This window comes from Netta rufina (assembly GCF_964035555.1).
Source record: "Netta rufina genome assembly, chromosome: 23".
Taxonomy (NCBI): domain Eukaryota; kingdom Metazoa; phylum Chordata; class Aves; order Anseriformes; family Anatidae; genus Netta; species Netta rufina.
The window spans coordinates 1,490,402-1,510,893 of NC_140147.1; the positions used below are offsets into that span (position 1 = coordinate 1,490,402).

Sequence of the window (20,492 nt, forward strand, 5' to 3'; positions counted from 1 at the left end):
CAGTCAGTATGGGTGAAAGGTTCTCAAAAAAAAAATAAAATAGTAGTGGCCTTTAAACTTCTCCACAAGACATTGTTTGAAACACCTGAAATGCATGAAGGCCAAAAACTAGTATTGTGGAAAAGATCTCTGAGCACTTCCAAGCAAGCTCTGGGCTTTCACAAAAGACAAACCACTTCTGCACTGACCAAGAGGAAAAGTCTTGGGACAACGAGGTCAATTTGACTCCGTGTGGAGTCAGCTGCTAAGCAGGGTCACGCACGCCTCCCCACAGCACACAATTACATGGGTGGAGAGGTCTCCTGGAGCCCCAGATTTGGGGTGCCATCCCCCGGACATGACGTGTGTCTGTGTGTCTTCCCCCAGGTATTCCCAGTGGCTGGGGACAGGCAGGGAAGAAGGGCTAAAGGGGACCACAGGAGGCTACCTATGTTAAACTCTTCGTTCTCGGTGATGACTTCTGCGTTGGGAACGATGGTCGGAGGCTGACATCTGAAGAGCTGGTAGGCTGAAAGACAGCAAAGGCAGAACAATAAATTAAGCTGGGGATGACTGTCTCGGTGCCAAGCACACCAGACATCAGAGCAAATCCTCTCTCAACATGCAGAAGGAATTGGCAAAAATGCAACTAGCCCTTTGCCCTTCCAAACCCTAGAGAGATGCTCCAGTTGTTTGTGCCCCAGTGCAGCTTTCTCCAGTTTTTTACATCTAACAGTAAACACATTTTCATCATTCTGGGGATGTACAGTGCCCAGACACTGACAGTCTGTTTCGATGAACACTGAATGATGAGGGACTGGTGCTGCCATGAAGCAATGGCACTGTCTTTTGGGATACTAAGAGAGAAGATCTTTGTGACCCTCAGCAGAATTAGGTCAATCACAGAAGTGTGCAGGACTGCTCCAGCATCAAGTAAATTGCAATAATTATTCAGGGAATTTCATCTTCACCGCCTGTCCTTGAACACAGAGTGAAATACCCAATAATTTATTTTTAACCTGGAATTATTCATTAATTTAATCTGCAAATAATTCCAGGAGTGCAAATGGTTTCAGATGCAAATTCTGAGCATAGCTCAAAGTTCACAAAGTGACCTGGGCAAGGTTCGTGTCAGTGCCTCGCATAAAGCAAAGCAGCTCAGACACTGCACTCTCACCCAGTTTGGTGTTTCTTCAGGAGTACCATGGGGCTAAATGGGAACAAGGATTCTAGTCGAGGAGCAGAAAATTTCCTATGACTCACGCACCTGCCCAAATACACTGCAAATACCAAATTTCCCATCAAAAATTAAAGATGAGCAAACACTGAGCAAAACAAATGTACTGCTTACGAGTATATGGGTGCATAAGGCTTGAGAACTGTGCTGCTTATGAAAATAAACACACGAGAGCTGTGAGCATGGTTAAATTGAAAAAAATGGTACTGGGATCGAAATGAATATTAATGAAAGACATTTTCTGCTATTTGCTCAGCACTTCTCTGAATCTTTGCTCCCCCCGCACCTGACCCTGGACAAGCATAACTTCCTCTGAAATTTATATCAGCCCTTTAATTTAAGATACTGGAGCTCAAGCTGCCACTGAATATTAATTCTTACTAACTCCACTATGTTGAACTCTTCACACAACAGCAAAGCTGGCAGCAACCTTAATGAGGCTTATGATAATGCTTAAACACACATGTAAAGAAGTCGACTCCCATCCTCTCACCCCAATTCCCCTACCCCCTAAGGTGGGGAAGAAGAGTATTTCCCCAAAAGCTGCATGGAAAAATGTGACATTTGGAGGGTGTGGGAAAGGGCCAGGAGGGACGCAGCTGGTTTTGGGTTACTGGAAGGGATGGGGGCATGATCCCAAGTGTGTGAAGGGGAGGAAAAAACACACTACTACAGTGAGCTCAGCTCTAGCAGGGGGAGCAAAGGGAGGTGCCAGCTCTGTTGTTATCAGCATCTGTGTGGTGCAAAAATTGGTTCTGTGAATATTAACTTAAAAAAAAAAAAAAAAAGAAAAGGGTAGGGTGGGGGAGGCCCAGATTGGCCAAAATTTTGAAAACTGCCTGAAAAGCAGGAGATAGGGCAGTGGGGGAGAACCCTTCTGTTCCACAGCAAAGAGCCATCCCAGCAGGGGACACACTGGCTGGCAATCTTTTAAACAGATGTTTGACAGCGGGGGAAAGGGGAACCAGTAATAAAAATTTAGATTAAATACTATTTAAAAAGTACTTGACAGCATCTGTTGAAACAGAAAGATAACCCAGCATTTACAGCATTAATTTCCTCTCCTTAATGGACCATATTTCAATAAATGTATGATTAAGGTGGCTTCAGCATATGGGTGACACAGCATGAGTGAAGCTCCTTAAAACAGAACCTCCATTTGTTCTTACTGGGGCAAAACAAGAGCCCTGTCCTTGAAACCGCTCTGGGACCCCCTGAGTTACTGTGCCATAAAACCCCTTCCCATCGCAGTCACACATCACTTCGAGCTGGCACCTGGACTAACCCGTTAAATAACGGGTGCAACGGCATCATTTTTCAAGGGATGCTACTGAATCTTCAAGCTCTCTGAATCATTCCTTTGTTTCCCTTCCTCCACCCTAAGGAAACATTTCTTTGCAGGCATTTAAAAGGGCAGCAGTTCTCTGACAGGGTGCTGCTGATCTCCACCGCATGGGGAGAGACAACTGAAAGCTGGAAGAGGATGCCCATGGCCTAGATCTGCCAATATGCAGATATTAAAGCATACACTGCTACGGATCCCGAGGAAATACCATTTCCTGCAGTTACACCCCAAAGAGCAAAGCCAAAGATGTAACTGACCGCACTGCCTGATCCCTGTGAATATTTCTCCCAGCTCTTTGGGGTACAAGGCACTTCACGCAGGATGAGAGCCGAGAGAAGAATCTCACTGCAACAACCACCACCAGTTAAATCTGTGGGGTTAGGCTTTATCCTAAAGTCCCGTGCATAAAGGGACCAATAAACCCGTAAGTGCTGCTTTAGTAAAAGGCCAAGCAGTTGTTGGAGTGCCCATCTGGTTAACGGGCTGGAAACGAGTGCTGGCCATGCTGATCCCTACCAGCACAAACTCCAGACCTCCCCTGCCTGGAGTGCCCATGAATGGCTGCAGACCCCAGATCAACCAGCAGCTAAAAAAGCCTCACTATGAAGGGCTATCAAGGCTGGAGAACAGTGACATATGCTGATGGGCTGTAAGCACAGCAATGACAGTATCTAATTCATATCACAGAAGGAAGCATTCACTGAACTGCAGCAGTGTTTACGTACAGCTCATTCCTGAGCCAAACTGCCTAACCCATATTTTTTTGCATAACTGTTATATACGCACCATTGTCTAGTAATATAAATCTTACAGTGTTTTGCAGCAGCAAACCAATTCCCTCCGAAGCCTAGCAAGCATTCTTTAAATTCAGCCTATCTGTATAATACTCGCCTTTTGGAACTGAGCGTAAGCTAAAACATTCTGCACAGATTCATCGTGTAATTCATGTTCGACTTTGTTGAAGTTGCTGCAAGCAAATTACCAAAGCACGAGGAGGTCTCCATTTGCACTTTCCAAAATCCCAGTACTGCTGTAGCAACTTGTTAGCTAATCCAATTTAAAATTGGGCTCTCGTTTAGTGGTGGAAAGCAAATGCTCTCATTTTGATGTTATACCCAACATCTCTCGCTCTCTGGTGTGAGCTGCACTCACACCAAAGAATCCCCAAATAATTCACGGATTTACAAAATCATTTTCCTCCCCAGAGAATTAAAGTCACCTCTCAGCTGGAACACAGTTGTCATTTAAAATGGGACAGCAGGATGATCTAATTGGTTTAGCATGGCATTGGAAAGACAATACCGTATCCACTGAAAATTGCAGAGAAGATTTTTAAGTAAGCAAAGTGGAGCTATCCCATAATGGGATCTGCCACGGAGAGGACAGTATTTACAGCATCACTTTGAGAGAGGCACAGGATTGGCATGGCTGTTGGTTTGCAGGCACTTGATCTGTGCTTGAATTATCACAACGTTACAGATGGATTTCCACGTCTGCCCAGTCTGTGGGACAACTTGCCAGCACTTACTTGACTGCCTAAGAGACTTGCAATCTCAAACCTGTGAAAACCACACCCCATTGCAGAAGACTTCAGGTAAAAGCATATTTTTTCCATAAATTCTCTTCCTTAGAACTAGGCCTCCCCACAACAAACCACAACTGATCCACGCCCCTCCATATCCCACAGGCAGGTATAATGCACGCTCAGGAAGCAATACTGACCGTAGAAATAAATGGCAAAAATCCCCCCATTGGCTGCATCGCTGTGGAATTTCATCAGCACCTGGTTGGAAGAGCTTTGGGCTGACTTCTTAGCAGAGTTGCCAGTGAACACACCAAGCTGTGGGGCTGTTTGCTGTGGACCATCCCTAAAATTGTAGGTCAGAAACACAAGAAAAAGCATTATTATGCATCTTTCATCCTAGGCATCAACCAAGCTCCTACACTGCATACATAGAAACTCTTTTTCTGTTCCTTCCTCCTCATCCTCCTTCTTTTTCTTCATCTGTATTACTGTATCCCTGGAGAGTTGACCTGGGTCCCCATCCCCTCTCCCCACTCCTTTATGACAGGATGATCTCCTCTGGCAGCACAGTGCTGGCCCAACAGATAACTGCAAGCACAAACTTTATTTTTAACCTCAGAACTTGAAGAATTAGGGCCAGTTTTCCGAAGAAGTTTCGCTCTGTTTGCACAGTGGACACAGATATTTTGAAAGTCAGCTATTGATCTAGTGCTACAAGCTCAAGAATCCCCGCAATGCAGCAAGGGATGCTCTGTGCATCTGCCATTTCTTGCAGAAATGAAGCCTTGGTAGCAGCCCTGGTCAGTCCTCACGCCTCTGCTGTACTCACCAAATCGTGATGAAATCATTGTAGGGCTCTGTTTGCAGCAGAGTGAAGTTGAGATGGATCCCATAGCCCACAGGCACCGTAAGGAGCCAAGTGCAGTCCTGGGAATTGGGGTACTGGTTGGGGAAGCCAGGAGAGTAAACTGTACCGTTCTGGGTGGTGACGTTGCCCCCACAAGGCACTGCAGGTAATCAAACACAAACCTAATTAACAAATACCCCAAAACAGTAAATCATAAAGATCTCCTATTTCCCATTTTCCTTTCCTCTTTTTTTTTTTTTTCTTTTGGGCAGAGGGATGAAAAGATAGCACTTCTGAGTACAGGTGGATCCAGCCCCAGAACCTCAGCCGACCTTGCCATGAATAATTCGTATCTGCCACTACTACATCTAACCTTTTCAACTTAATTCCATTAGAATAAATTTGTTAAGTGCTCCTGAGCTGAAAGGAGACTGTCAGGGTGTTTTGTACAGATGCGATAGCCAGGTGCACAAACAAACTCCATCTTATACCCTAGGAAAAGTCTTTGGGCTCCACCAGCTGTTTGCACCCATGCATGGAAGATACAGCTCCTGACCAGATCCCACCAGTGGGCAAATCTATTCACCCGCTCATGCAGCGTGGCCTGGACCAGAACCACGGAGCAGCTGGTTGCTCACAGATCGCTTCTAAGCAGGGGGGAAATGATGATTTATTTGTAAAACAGAAGCATCCAATTCATTAATCAAGACGACAGCTCTGTTGCACTAGGTATCTTCCAGGTCTAAAACTTGCAAACTGAAGAGACGTAACTAGGAACAGCCTGGGCAGTGAAAAAGAGAGACAGAGAGATGACATCCTGCTGATGGCAGTGCAGGAGGGCCACAGCAAGTCCCTGGGTGCAGAAATCCCATGGACAAGCACCGGCCTCTGGACCTCCCTGGCACAGTTGTGTAGGTGAATGATAATGTCTGCAGCACATCGCTGACAGCCTGCAACAACCAAAGGCACGTGCACAGGGGTAAGTGCAGTGCCATCTGCCTCAGCCAGCACCATTTTAAAAGCTACACTGCTGTATTATCCTTGGCTTAGGTTATTGCATTCTTCCTCCCAATACAAGTTTTTAATTCGGGCTCAGTGCTACAGTACTGTACAGCACCACACGCTCCTCCTCATACAGGAGTAGCCCCACAGACTTCCACCACTCTGGACACGACTCGATGTGCCAGATGTGAAGCTAGAGCCAGGCTCCAAATATTTACTGCCTAGTTCTGCTCTGCCTACTCATGTGGTCTGTCAAGCTGAGAAAAGCATGTGTATTTATATAAATCCACACGCTCATTTTCCTAAACAAACACCCAAGGAACCTTGGGGGCTGAGCTCCTTTCCACCCTGCGCAGCAGGCAGCCTGCTGATCGCTGGAAAAACTCCCTGGGGTGCTGCTGGAAACCTCAAGCCTCCGTGCATTTATTTTAGAATTACAACTCTTTTAATTAAAAGGGCTTTCAGCTGTGACCTATGTGGGGAAGGTGAGGTGGTTAGCCTAAGGCAGAGAGACATCGCTGCTTGCTGCTATGCAAAAATGGGCCGCCCAGCTTGGCTGCATCTCTGGAAACAGCTAGAAAGTTCTGCACTGACTTCAGCAGCACTTAACAGCCCAGCGGATGTGCACACAGAGGGGAAAAAAAAAAGCAAATGGCCCAAAGTGTGCCTAACCCCTCACCCCAGTTCTGTCAGGAGTGCTGCTGAACAAGGAAGCTACTTAAACACAGTAGTAAGGAATAAGGACTGTGTGGTTGTAGCTGGCAGAGCTGATGCCAGAGGTAAATAAGGGCATAATCCTGCTGCCACCCACCCGTGAGCCCTACCAGAAGCACACCAGGTACTCAGCGAGCGCGCTGAGCGCCGAACAATTTCTCAACTCATGTACATCTCTGTTGCGTTGCTGCAGCCACTGAAGAGCAGCTGAGGATCCGGTTCTTTATGCTTTGCATTCTCTAGAGTTCAAGGACTTAGGACTTGAAAGCAGCACAGCATCAGCCCTCCCTCTCTTTCCCCAGCACACAGCTCTTGCAGACCAAGTGCTGTAGGGAGGCCGGGATAAAGGTCAGTGCTCCTGGGAAGTGCAGTGGAAATCTTCAATAAGCAACCTTGAATTTCTTGAGGGTTCACACGAAACCTTTCTAAAGTAAACCACACAACACTCAGCCCACTGGTCCAAAGAATAAAAAGACTGAAACAGCCCTTTTGGGGTTTGAAAAGAGAACCTGGACATTGGAGCTTCGATGGCTACAACATTGATTGACCCCCTTTGGGCAGCAGGGTCCTCCCAGCACGCTTGGTCTTCAAGAAACAGAGATTGCTCAAGACTACAAGAACTGTTGGGTTGTTTTCCCAATATCGCCACACTAAGGAGACAAGACAGGGGCACAGTCTTCCTACACTAGGAGTCCCCAGAGCTGCAAGGGTCTTTTACCAGGGACCCAGCGTGGCAGCGAGTGCTAAGGGCACTGCAGCCCAGCAGGAGAAGCTGTGCTCACAGACAGCAGGGCTGATCAAAGCCTCTCTTCTCTACCTGATTATTCAGGCACACTGGCTCATCATAAAAATGTTGACTTTGATAGTTGTTTGAGTTGGCAACAGGCAAGAACCTTACCGAGGACAATAAAACACTGTTCTAACCATGCTCAATGTCAGCATGAAACTGTGGGCTGGTAAACGAGGGGAAGTAAAAGGTGCAAAGAGAAACAGAAAGAGTCATTTCTACAAGCTGTAAACCTGACAATGCATCAGCTGTCGTTTAACAGGGCCAATAGAGCAACAATGGTTTTTGTTTGTTGTAAGCACAGAAAACAAATGTCATAGCTGCTATGCATGAGAGCAGAGGAGCTCTCTGGGAAACATCTGTGAGAAGCTCACCACAGGTCTTGCAGTACAATTTCTGTGTTCCCCAAAGAAGTCTGCACATGTGGGCATGTGAAAATCAATGAAGTCTAGAATTTTTCTCTCAGGGTGAGCCCAAAGCCATACCTTCACACCTGGGCAATGGGTGATCCCAGTTCCTGTTGGTGCCGTGCTGACACGTCAGGACAGGGTGCCCGATCAGCTGGTACCCAGGCAGACACTCAAAAGAAATGGACTGGCCAACGTTGTAACCAGCTCCTCTTACAACACCGTTGGCAAAAGGTTCAGGGTCAGGGCACTCCTGCAGCTCGTAGGCTGGAAAAAAAAAAAAAGTGGAATGTTTCATAGTTATATTTTCTCATAGAAGCATGAACAGTACACTCATCATGCTGCTTGGCTACCTCCCCCTTGTACAATGACTTAATTGAAAGAGATAAAACTTTAATGAACCATGCACACATCTGCATGGAGGATGAGGGACAATCCTGCTGCTTCATGCTAGCCTCAGATGTGAGCGCTGGGGCCCACCCTGGTCCTCCGGAGTCTGCATGCAGAGGTTTACCCTGCACTTCACTTCTAATTGGGAAATCTGCCTTGTTTTTCAACAAAATGTGGACGATCCCGATGATGAATGCGAGTCAAACAGTTAGCATGTTCCACCTGGCATTACAAATTACTGGTCAGCCTTGCTGGAGCTCATTTGCATAGCAATTTCCATGAGATTACCCAGAGTGCCTCACCGAGCACATTCCTTCCGAAATTGTGCAGCAGCGCATGAATTATATGGTGCATGAACAGGACAGCCAAGGCAAAATTAATGTTTTCAATTAAGTATGAGTAGCGGCTTTTATTGCTATTTCTGGGGAGTCAGCCCTTTGTCAGTCCTTGGCTACAGCACATGGCTGGAGACACGTGCTCCATCTTCCCCACTCCTCAGATCTCTCTCTCAGACAGAAGCTGGGCTGTTTGGCTCCCAGCTGCTGCAGAGCGAAGCCTGTCCTGCTTATCTTCAGTGTGGAGCACCCCATCTGCCCTTGGTGTCCTTTGCCCATATTCCCAGGTGAGACCCGAAGGCAGCCCCAATCCAGCACCTTCAAAGAGCAGCAAATCCAGTAAGAGGGGCACTTGCAGGGCCTTGCTCTGCTGGCTGCAGAGACTGCAGCAGCTGCAGCTCAGAGGACATCATATTAAAACTGGGGAGCTGTCTGAGGACACATGCTGGGCAAGAACCTAAGCATCTCCATTTGCCCATCATTTCCAAAAACTGTACTGAGCGCATATTTTGACTCCAGTCAGCTTTTTCTCTACTTTCACTCCATATTTCCATGCCAGAGCCACTGTTCTATTATTTAGCTATTTACTCATTTGCTCATTTCCCTCCGGCAGCCTGCCTCAGCACAAAGTTAGGCTGCAGCTGAGGATGGAAGGGATGCGTTTGGGTGTGCCCAAACCGGACTTCAGCTGAGACTGAAAAGCAGCTGCAAAATTCCAGAGCAGACTCAGCTGCTGAGGACTCCTCTCGTTGCACATGACAGGCGACAGAGCCAAGATCTAAGTGAATCTAGCTGGAATTAATTCAAAGGCATTTCACTGTCACAAAGCACTCTAGGAACATTTGTTATTTGCCGTAGGCATAAGTCAGGGCGAAAAGATCCCAGTTACGAGGATTAAGCGTGGTCTTCTTGTAACACCTTTCCACTCATTTGGATTAAGTCCTTGTGTGATGAATTCAACAGAATAGCAGCCCACCCTCTCTACCCTGTCCTCAGCACTAGCACCTGGGGACAGGATTGTCCCAGCACTGTGCATTCAGTGGCCTCCCTACCTTGGTATTCCAGCTTGAAGCCTGGTTTGTTCTGCGAGTGGTCGCTGTGGAAATACACGGTGGTTTCATGAGACGTGGACAGGAGGGAGCCCGGGATTTCGGTGCCACTGAAGCGCCCGATGACATTACTGGTGTCGTACGGCCCATTGCGGATTTCAACAAAGTCGTGGTTTGGCTCGGTGGAGAAGTTTAGGAACTGGATGTGAGCACCTGGGGAGAAAGAATCAACAGTTTGCCTCTAAAGCTATCCACAGGCCTTAACACATCAGCACTGCTCACTCAGCGATGCCCAATACAGCCTAGTCAATCAGAAGGAGGGCATTTACTGTGTCGGAGGTATAGGGTGCCTTGTCCTGCTAGTTTCAGACAAGATCAGGCTATTAATGCAGTGTATTCAGGTTGTTGGAGATCTGTGCTCTCCTCTCCCTCTGCCTGACACCAGAGAAATTATGCAGGCAAACACAGAGCTACACCAACCCCCTTCTTGCCATACTGCACCCAGCCAGCACAGCTGGCAGGAGGCTGAGCTGGAGTTTCCCTTCCTCAGCAGCACACAGCAGCCATGCAGCTACACCTGGAGGAGGAAAGTTAATTCAAGAAGTCCAGAGTCAGCCCTTCTTCCAGGCATGCAATACTTCCAGCCCCTGGCAATCAGGCACCCTGCTGGGGCTGGCCTGGAGAGCAGCTGAGCTGGAGGTGTGCAAATCTCTCTTACTAATGGTTGGGGAGATCCTAATTTCTAACGTGATGATGGCTGCATGCAATCTACCTCATGTAGGATGTAGCCTGACAAAAGCTTTGGTCACCTTTCACGTTTATAAAGGGAGGAACAGCTGGTGATATTTTTAGGCTATTACAAACATGAGTAATTCAAGATGGGGAGGTACACAAGTACGCTACGGGAGGGTGTTACGGCTAATTCAGAGGCATACGTACAGATCTGTATTGAGCTGTTACACTCCACGGTGACCTGTAACCACCTTTTGAAAAAGTGTCAATCATTGCATAGCACCATACAAATGCACCTTTAATGGAAAGTGGGATCAGGATGTCAAACACCAATTTCTGTAACTCATCTTGGCCAGCAGAGCATCCAGCACTGGCCAAGCACCACTGAACAGGGTTTCTATCTTCCTCTTGTCTCTTTTATGATAGCACCAACCCCAAACCCACTGTCTCACCAAACCCCACTGGCAGCAATATCCTCCAGGTGCAGTCCAGATTGCTGGGGTAGTTTCCTGGGAACCCTGGGCTCAGGAGCACTCCTTCCATCTCTTCTGCTGTTCCTCCACATTGGGCTGTAAAACCAACAGCGTTAATGGTCAGGACCACTTGCAGGTCTCTGTATGGCCACGGCCAGCCAGCAATATGGGAATTAAAGACATAAAAAACCTAAGAAGAGGAAAAAAAGGACAGACTGTTAAGGAGCTAGCACAGATTTTCCAGGCACTGAATGGCTGCATTACTAATGCATGCGCCTTTCTCCTGTCCTCAAGATAAAAGCCTCGACCCAGAGATACCGTGCTGGTGATCGCAGTGGGAGAGACAGATTTAAGCTGCAAGATGGATGGTCTGCTGCCTTCGTAGACACCATAACAGTGCACATCATGCACACTGCGCTTGTTTGAATTTTTAACCACCGCGAAAATTGTTGTGGAGACCCAGAGTGATCTTATTTTGACTCCAGTTACCTCTGCTTTCTCTGGTTAACTGACCTACCTTGACTGCTATACTTGTCAATCTCCAGGCAATTACCGATAAATATAGCACAGCGTGTTTGCACACTGACTGAAGTAAATTCCCTACCAAGAAGCAGTCCACAGATGACAGCACAAAATATGTTTACAAAAAGCATCACATGAAATTTAAGCATAGATAGCATCTTCTCAGGCTTATCTGGATGACCTCTACCTTGTTACAGTAACACCATCCAACAGAATACACCCAGGTGCTCTCCTAAAACAGCCTGACAGCAGAGGTATGGATTCTCTTTGTCCAGTATCTCATTATGTGTGCACTTGCTACTAACGAGGCTTTTCCCAGAAGTTCTTTCTTCTTCCCCTTAATGGCTCTTTAGTAGTACCGCTTCTGAATTATTTAGGAGTCAAGCATCTGGATGAAGTGGACAGAAAGAAAACCAGCACAATGCCAGGCAAGCAAAAAGTCCTCTGAGCAGGGGAACGATGAAGCCTGCGTTCCTGGGCGGCTGGTTGGCAGCCACTGGGGGTCTGGGCAGTGTTCAGACAAATTGGTGAGTAATTAGCTCAGGACAACAAGCCTCAGCACCGCCTGCACAAGGTGCTGCTGCATCCCCAGAGCTCCCACAAAGATGCTGATCACTCACGATGATCTGCACTTGGCTGCAGAGACGTGGCTATGCGTCTCTGAAGCTGGATGACCTTTTTCTGTCAAGTGTGATGCAGGCTAAGAGATAGGAACAGACAGGTGGACGGGCGTTTGTCCCGCTGCACTTAGTCGTGACTGCCCAAAAGCAGACAACCCGAATTAAATTGCACCCGTGTTTACACGCTGTGACAGTGCCGAGCAGATGCAGCCTGGCCAGGCAAAATCCTACTGATCTGAATGACTGATGCTGATCAAAAGAAGAAAAAAGAAAACTCCAAACTGGCAGCTGCTCAGACAGTCGTTGACCCTTGGTGCAATATTGGGATCCTCCTCCTCCCTGCTGGAGTCTCCTACCCTGATGCTGAGCTGAAGGGCTTCTGGTTTCTTTTAGAGCAGCTCCCATGGGCACGAGTCCTTTAGCTCAGACATTCTGCTCTAACTGTCTCTGTACTTATTGCTGGCCTGCAGATCATCAGACGAGGAGCTGTTAGCTCTTATAATTACTTTAAAGCAAAATGATGTAAGCTAGAACAGCAGGAGCCTGAAATAACTGTTAACTAAAGCTATTAAATGCATAAATGTCTCTCTCAAAGCTTTAAAATGTGCAATATGAATATTAAACATCTAGATTTGCTAAAAGCAAAATACTGCTTGAAAATAATCCAAAAACTCCAACAAGTTCCCTTCACCTCTGTTGTCTCTTCTTCTGGGGCTTGCTTCTGCCACCGAGGAAATCAGCTGCCCAGCCCTATTCTCCTAAGGCCTGAGATGCTCAGCAGGCTCAGCCCTCGTCCTCAGAGGCTGTCACAGGCAAATGGCTGTCTTGACAAGTGACCTGGCTCTTCCTGGTCACACAGGACATGTTAGACACCGAGGTGAGGACAGCAAGGCACCAGGAGGTGCAGTTTGGAGATATTGGGAAGAGAACAACAAAAGATGCAGTTTCAATAATATCAAGATGCATTTAAAAACAAACAAAAAGCAACAACAAAAAAACAGTCTGCAGATCTTTGCTTCAGATGGGAAGAAAAACCCTCAACCCATAAAGACTACCTGCTTCCAGTATCAAGAAATCTCAGGTTTTCTTTCCTTTTAGAATGAGTTTTTGTTGAGGAAACCATTTTCTATATTTCAAATTTAATATTGTATCTACATTTTAAACAATTTTAAAACAAAGCAATCTGGTTGGCCCACAGGGATGACTGCTGAAATTTCCCCTTGCAGCAAATGAAGCCTTTCCCATGCTCTGTCTCCCCTACAGAACAAACCTGAATTTCTCTGACTCAGACCTTGACAGAGCTCCTGTTCGCCCTGCACCTCCAGCAGCCCTCAGCCAAAGGGATCCATCTGAAATAAAACTTAGTGTACTGTGCTCCTGGCTGCTGGGCTGCCCTGCAACCATCAAGATAAAATCACCAGCATGCTCTAGTTTATACAGCCACTTTTAAAGCCCCTTTATACGATATGGACAGGAGAGCAGGCTGAGAACTGGGGCGCATCAGGAAATGGGGAAGGTGAGGAAAGCTCTCAGAGGTCCTGCTATAAGAGTACAACTGGCTCTGTCTGGGCAATGAACTTCTCCCCATTTCATCAGCAGCCAATTTAAACAGGTTTTTAGAAAGGTGTTATAAATATCAGCCAGATAAGAAAGAAAAAGAGTCCTACCGATGCAAAGTGGAGGGGGGTAATTCCAGCGCCGCACAGTGCCCGGCATGCACGAAATGTGAGAGTGTCCCTGAGGGAGAGAAAAAGACAAAGTTTGAGGGTCTCTCTCTTTCCCAAATGTTTGTTGTCGTTCTTTTTGTCAGAAAAAATGCAGTCCTCAGTACCTGGAGGGCGTAGCCTGGTTCGCACTGGAAGGAGACGACGTCGTTCACTAAATAGCGCTCCCCGATCTTGAGGCCATTCCCAGGAACGGGGGGCTCGGGGCAGCTGGACAGACCGACGGCTGGAAGGGAAGAGTGTGGGTAAGAGCAGTGAGTGCTGCAGGGAGCAGGGCTGAGTACAGCCTGAAGGTAGAAGGAATGAAGTGCACACCTTCACTTCACCGCAGCCCCCTGATGACCACCAACCTCCACCACGGACACGATGTGGGAAAGTCCCAGGGCCCTTGGGTTCCCCACCAAGATAGCCCAGATGTATCCCATGGTATTCCCCTGGGCTGTAGGGTATGTCCAGGACCCCTAGTTCACATCCAGTGAAGACTGGAGAGGATGCAAGAGGGAATTATCCATGCTGTCCCTTGCTGGCTGAACTCTGTTTTGAGCCATGCTTACAATATAAAGGATGCGCTGTGTCTGTTGCATGCAATTGGTGCCTTCCTAGGCAGATACTGCCCAGTTTCATTCTCCTGCCCTCGTCTCCCTCTGCTCATCTGCAGAATGAATTCACCATGTGATACAAGCAGCAGCACACGAGGCCAGACTTTGACAGAGCCTGTACAACAGCCCACAAAAATTTCATTCAATCCCGTTTCCATCTGAGCTACAATTACAACTGGGAAGCCCAATTAACAACTGCTGCAAGCCCAATGAACAGTCCCAGCAGCCACGTGCCAGGTGATGGGCTCTCCTTTCCGTGCATGCCACCCCCTCATCCTTCTGCAACACCAAAAGGAGATAAAAGGAAGGCAGGCGCCTGCAGTCACCTCCTCGCCACCACGGCTCTGCTGCCTGCCAGCGCCTCCCTCGCTCTCTGCTAGCAGCTGCCAACACCAGATAACCTCCTGCATCTCTGCAAGGGCTCATGCTCTGCTTAGACTCAGTCTGGAGGCTGAGCCGAAAGCAGATGAAGAAAAGAAACCTGAGAGGAGATGGCGACTCTGCTTCGGAAATCCAAGTCGTGCTTCCCAGCAAGAAAATGTGCAATCCCTCCCTGCACACGGCTGAAATGCCTGACCTTCAGAGGGACAGAAAGCAGCTTGAAATAGCTTCCCTTCAGATCAGTGGCCACTGAATTTCACTCAGTCCTAAATTCTTCTTGTTCTGCTTTGACTCGTAAGTGTGTAGAGATAAGAGCTTTGCTTGAGGAGTAGAGTAAGGGAGAAAATAAACTGGTGTTTCAGCCCATCTCTCAAAACTCCTTTGCCGAATCTCTAACTGAACAAAGGGTAAAACTGGGGACCAGAGCCATGAAATGCCAGCTGTATGAGCAAAGCAAAAATGGTATTATTTCCAGCTGCCCTGAAAATCAACACCCATTAATTTTCTCGGCAAAGAAACCAAACAAACCTGGCAATCCCAAGCCTCAAGAAAACCTGAACCTGATTGTTGCACCAGGGTAATGCAATCCTCAAAGAGCTTATCGACTGAAACAGTAGTGGGGAAGAAAAGGTTGCAGCAAGAGGATTTCTGTAACATGCACTTCCCAAGCTCCCAGGGAGTGCTCTGGATCACACTCTCCCTCCCAAACCCTCTTGGTTGCCGTAATTCTGCTCGAGCCATTAATATGCAAAGTTCCCATCTGCAAACACGCCAAAACCTGGAAAGCTCAGTACTAGCTGGCCCTCTAAAAGCACAGGCAGTCCCTGCAGTCAAGCAGCTATGCTGTTTTTTGGGGATGTTTTACAAAACGAAATGCACTTTCAAATCTATTTGCTGCTTTGGAAAAAATAAACAGAACATTTGTTGGCTTCGGAGACGTACACAAGATTTGTGATCAGAAGCAATTGGGAGAGCCGGTGTCCAGCAAGAAACAATTATGTTTGCATTGCCCCAAGGAAGATTGCAGGAACACAGATAGCAGTTCCAGCACATCGCTCCTCAGCTCAGCATCACTGCTACCAAGGCAGGAACAGAGCCAGATCACCAGCACGCGTTAACCAGTCCTCTGAGAGCTGCACACAGACCAGCCTAGCTCCTGGCCCCATCACACCCGTGTACAGTACCCTGCGAGTGCATGAGCCTGCTTGCTTTCCTGCCTGCTAGCTAAACATTCGATTTCGATGCGCTGAATAGAGCTGAGGGCTGCCATTCTGCACCTGCTTGCCTGCATGCTGTCTGTGCTGCTGCTGGACTGCATGTAAATAATTCAGCCAGCCAAGAGATAACAGCTACCATCACTGTGACCCACGGTGACTTGGCTACAGCACACCTTTCCTGAATGGACATCTGCTCCAACAGGGGGAATCAAACCACAGAACTGGGGGGAAATGACTTTTTAGCATCTAAATCCAAACCTAGCAGACCTTTCCATGGAGACTTGATTTGCCATGTCTTCCAATTTCAATCAGAATTGTTCTCCTATCAACGAGGATCTTTTAAAAAATATTGTTTCCATATATCAATGATGATCTCAGGTCAGGATCTGCAAGAATGCAGCCTTGCCTTAGACCTGCTGGAAGCAAAGTGCTACCTTTCTGCTGGGACGTTGGCATAATCCCTCACAAATGAACCCACCGAACTGTCCAACGCAGAGGAGTCAGGACAATGCAGATGCAGGTTAAGAAGGGTAATTCCATACAGCAGCGGGCATCAGCAGCAGGCAACATCTCCAGCAATAACTGCTGCAGCTCAGAATGATGCCCTGGTAGCAGAGGCAGCTGACATTGTCCTCACCCATAGGACAGGAGCAGAGCCTGCAGATAGAGGGAGGGTGATTACCTCCCCTCTGCATAGCACCCATCAGACAGCACCTCAAATATCGTGCCAGTTTTGCTCCCTACAATGCAAGAAAAAGATCAATAAAGTGGAGCAAGCTCAGCAGGAGGAGGACCAGGATGGCCAGGGGCTGCAGCGCTTATCCTGTGATGAAAGGCAGCCCGGGGTGTTTGTGCAGTCTCCATTCTTGGAGTTTTTCCAAAACAGACTGCATAAAGATGCAAGTAATCTAGTTTTATCTCATAGCTGACCCTGCTTTCAGCAGGAGGTTAGACGAGATTACCTCCTGAGGTCTCCTGAAGCCTGAATTATCCTATGAAGATCTGCCTAGCCCTGTATGCTGCCTCCAGCAATGACCAATATCGAATGCCTAGGAAGGACTGCAAAGAACAGGCAGTTCCTCCCAGTCTCTGGCAAGCATCATTTTAGACACTTTGTGAGCTAAGATTACAGCACTGTGTTGAGCAGGCCAACTCCCCATGAATTTTTAATACTTTGGCTTCCACAGCTCCTGCTGTACTACAAGACAGAAACCAAACAGCGCTGCCAAGTGCATCAGCAGCAAGGTGCGGGTCACTCTGTGACCCTGCTGCAGCTCTTCTCCATTTATACTCCCTGCCTCTCTGCAACTTGAGGACAGGGAACCACATATGTGTGGACCCTAAAGCTCACTGCCCCTTCCCCACCATACACAGCTTCCACTTCTATGAGGCAACAGCTCTGTAACCACTTCCCCATTGCCCAGAGGAACTGAGAGATCAAGGCTGCATTGCTCTTACTTTTGTATTCCAGGTGAAAGCCAGCAGCAGAGACGCTGATATCCGAATAGAAATGCAGATAGAGCTGGTTTGAAGTGCTGTTCAGCAACGCAGGCACTGTAGTTCCTGGGAAAACAAGAGGTGCACAAAGACACTGAAGAGGATTCTTTTTTCCTCCTCCATATCCTTGGAGATTTGCTGCAGAAGAGGCTGAGAACAGAAAGTCCTTTAACTTAACAAGCTCTGCTGGTTTTGATCAGGTTCTAATGAGGCCAATTGAGAAATACCCAAGGCCTCTCTGCAATGGCCTTTTCAAAGTATAATGATGAATTTCATCATGTGAAGTTTTGCCATTCACAGACCAGACCTACTAAAAGCACCGAGAAGGGAACTGGTGAACAGAAACTGTGTGGGTGGAGCTCAGGTCCCCTGCTAGGTGCAGATTCCTTCTCCTGCCTCGTTTCCTAGAAGCTGTTGCAGCAGCGGTCAAAGCGGTTCTACCCGAAACCCAACGCTGGGAGCAGTCTGACAGTCTTTATGCATGATTGTCCTTACCAGCCTCAAAGCACTTTGATTCCACGTTCTTTCAATGAGAAAGAATCGGGGCCATCGTTTTGCAAGTGGCTCTGCTATTTGAAAGCTTCACAATGCTTTTGGTCTGCTTGGTACTCTCCGCTCTGCCAGAAGCTCCATTCCCCTGTGTTGGGCAGGAAAACGGTTCTTTTGTAGCCCTGATTCCGTTTTGGTGCCAATCAACCAGGTCAGGTTAACCTGCCTGTGCAGTGGTCTGAGCAGAGAAAAGACTCTCCTGCAGTACGATGTTTTCCAGCAAGGGTGAAAATAGTAAAGAAAAGCTTAGAGCAGGTTTTCATAACAGAGAGCTACACACACCTCACTGCTGCTGCAAGAGCTTGAAAATGCTGGTGATTTCCAGCATGTGTACACCAATGGAAAGATTGACAAACCTCTCCAAGGTCACCAGCTTGCAAGTCAAGCCTCATCCACGGCTTTTATAGGCTGGTATCTAGCCTCATCTCTATTTCTTTGAAGCAGCTGATTTCTGCAGTATCCCACCCCAAAAACACACAAACCAAGCCTTGCTTCTAAGGATCTCTATCAATGCTTTCTGCAGGCAACAGTCAAATTCCCAGTTCAATAGAGCATATGATTCCCTTTAAGCACATGCTTAAATCTATTTTGAGTTTTCAAGCTCTTAAGCATATGCTTAACTTTATGTACGTGCTGAAGTCCAGTCGGTGTTAACAGGAATGAAGTTTGCACTGATGGCTTTCACTGAACACGATCCTGAACACGTACCAGAGAAGCTTCCCAGCATGGTGGCTGTGTTATCTCCTCCATCAAACACTTCCAAGGAATCCCAGTTCTGCTCAGTGACAAAACTGATCACCTGTATCTGAAGTGACAACAGAAAGAGATGGAAAAAAAAATCTGCAAGTTCTCGATAAAAGTTTCAAACACTCAAACTTTCTATGCCAACAACCTTAAAAAAATAAAAATAATAATAAAAAAAAAGGCTTTTAAAAGACAAGACAGGAGCATAAATGGCTTGTACAACTTGGCCCCAAACAAAAGGCTTCATTTCCTCACATGTGGCACTGGCCACTGCTGCCTGCTGGTGGGTTTGGGGAGAAAGCTGCAGCTTTGGTAATTCTGGCAGGTAGATGACTTTTTACTTCCAGCCTTCAAACATCTGCTTATTAGAGGACCTCAACACTTCGTGGTCTCTTTGGATGAAGATTTCCTACTAAGCCTAATGCTTCTGATGTGCAGTGGTCCCGTTGAATTCAATAGAGCTACTCCCCAAAGCACAGAGCTCAGCAGGACACGCTTGCTGGACTGAACACTTTGCAAGGGACTTCAATGCACCACGGATCTGGGCTGTGAGCTCACACGTGTACACACACCCTCCCCTCTTCCCTCTGGAAATTCAGTGAAACCCACCCTTATTTCCTTATGTTCTTATGCTGTATTTACACAGTTATTCCAAATATCTAACTTGCTTTTGTCCTGCTGAATATAAAACACACATACACACACTCACACACACAAAAAAAGCCCATTATTTCTGCCATTTTAACCTTTTTCCTCCTTTATTTATTCCGTATAATAAAGCAGGCTATAAAGTTCCTGCAAAGTTTTCATTTTTTTCCCCAAAAAAGGAAAAGTTCAACTAGCAGAAATTGCAGTGACCCCTGCAGCACCATTACTGATCACACCGACCACATCAATATCTTTCAGCCTCCATAATTACACCCCTATTGTGATTTACGTTATTGAAGGAGGACGTGGACTGAGAACGTGAGTTTTGTTTGCTCTTACATTTTTTAAATTATTTATCCCCCTCATGTACCCAACTTAACGGAATAAACATTTTTAAGGACCTAATTCTAGTCTGACATGTGGATTCACAAGGGATCTGCATCTATTTACTGCCATGTATATAAATTAATTCACTCAGGAAGGTTTGCTAGAGGAATGAATAATTCATGGCAGAAGTGCTAGCTCGTACACTGATTACATAAAAATCTTGCTAGTGACTCGCTGCTACTAAGAAAGCTTTAATTTCACCTCCTCCTCTGATTTACAGCTGTTTAACCTTTAATTGTTGTACAAAATGAGGGTAAACTGATGCTTAAATTAGTATTTAATAACTCGGAGCATACTGCACATGGCAGTGGGTGACCAGGGACGCTGCGTGCAGGGTGAGCTGATCGTGGTGGGCCAGGGTTTGTGGCTGTGCCTGGCCAGGCTGCAGGCACACGGTGGGTCCGGCTCCACGGCCATCACCTGGCCTCTGGGCTGCCCCCACTGTGCTTTACTTCCCGGGGGCCAGCAGCTCTTGTTACACCTCTCTCCCCACTAAAGACTTGCACTGGAAGTGCCAGATGGGGTTTGCTGCAAAGGGAGAATGTCCCCTCGTACCCTGCCTGCTTCCCATGGTCCAGTCCTTCACCAAAACCTCTCCACTCTAGAACTGGAACGTGAACTTCAGGCTTTGATGATGTTAAAGCTCACCCACAGGACACCCTTTCTGTTGTTCTCTGCTTGCTCTCTGTGTTACGCTCTGAAATATCTCTTTCTCTTGCAAGAGATCACATGTAGCAGGGGTGGGAGAGCCTTTAAAACACTTCTTTGACATTACATTCTCT

At 47.1% G+C, this 20,492-nt stretch overlaps 1 protein-coding gene across 1 annotated transcript in view; it reads right to left on the reverse strand.

Annotated features, from left to right (window-relative positions):
• Positions 1-20,492, reverse strand: part of CSMD2 (CUB and Sushi multiple domains 2) — a gene marked incomplete at both ends in the record, with an annotated part of 284,745 nt that overhangs the window by 43,192 nt on the left and 221,061 nt on the right. The window contains 10 exons of the mRNA XM_084300478.1: positions 428-508; positions 4,284-4,429; positions 4,916-5,093; positions 7,922-8,110; positions 9,621-9,830; positions 10,802-10,918; positions 13,632-13,701; positions 13,796-13,914; positions 17,344-17,448; positions 18,640-18,736. Of these exons, the coding sequence (XP_084156604.1) occupies positions 428-508; positions 4,284-4,429; positions 4,916-5,093; positions 7,922-8,110; positions 9,621-9,830; positions 10,802-10,918; positions 13,632-13,701; positions 13,796-13,914; positions 17,344-17,448; positions 18,640-18,736 (1,312 nt within the window). The remainder of the gene's footprint in view (positions 1-427; positions 509-4,283; positions 4,430-4,915; positions 5,094-7,921; positions 8,111-9,620; positions 9,831-10,801; positions 10,919-13,631; positions 13,702-13,795; positions 13,915-17,343; positions 17,449-18,639; positions 18,737-20,492) is intronic.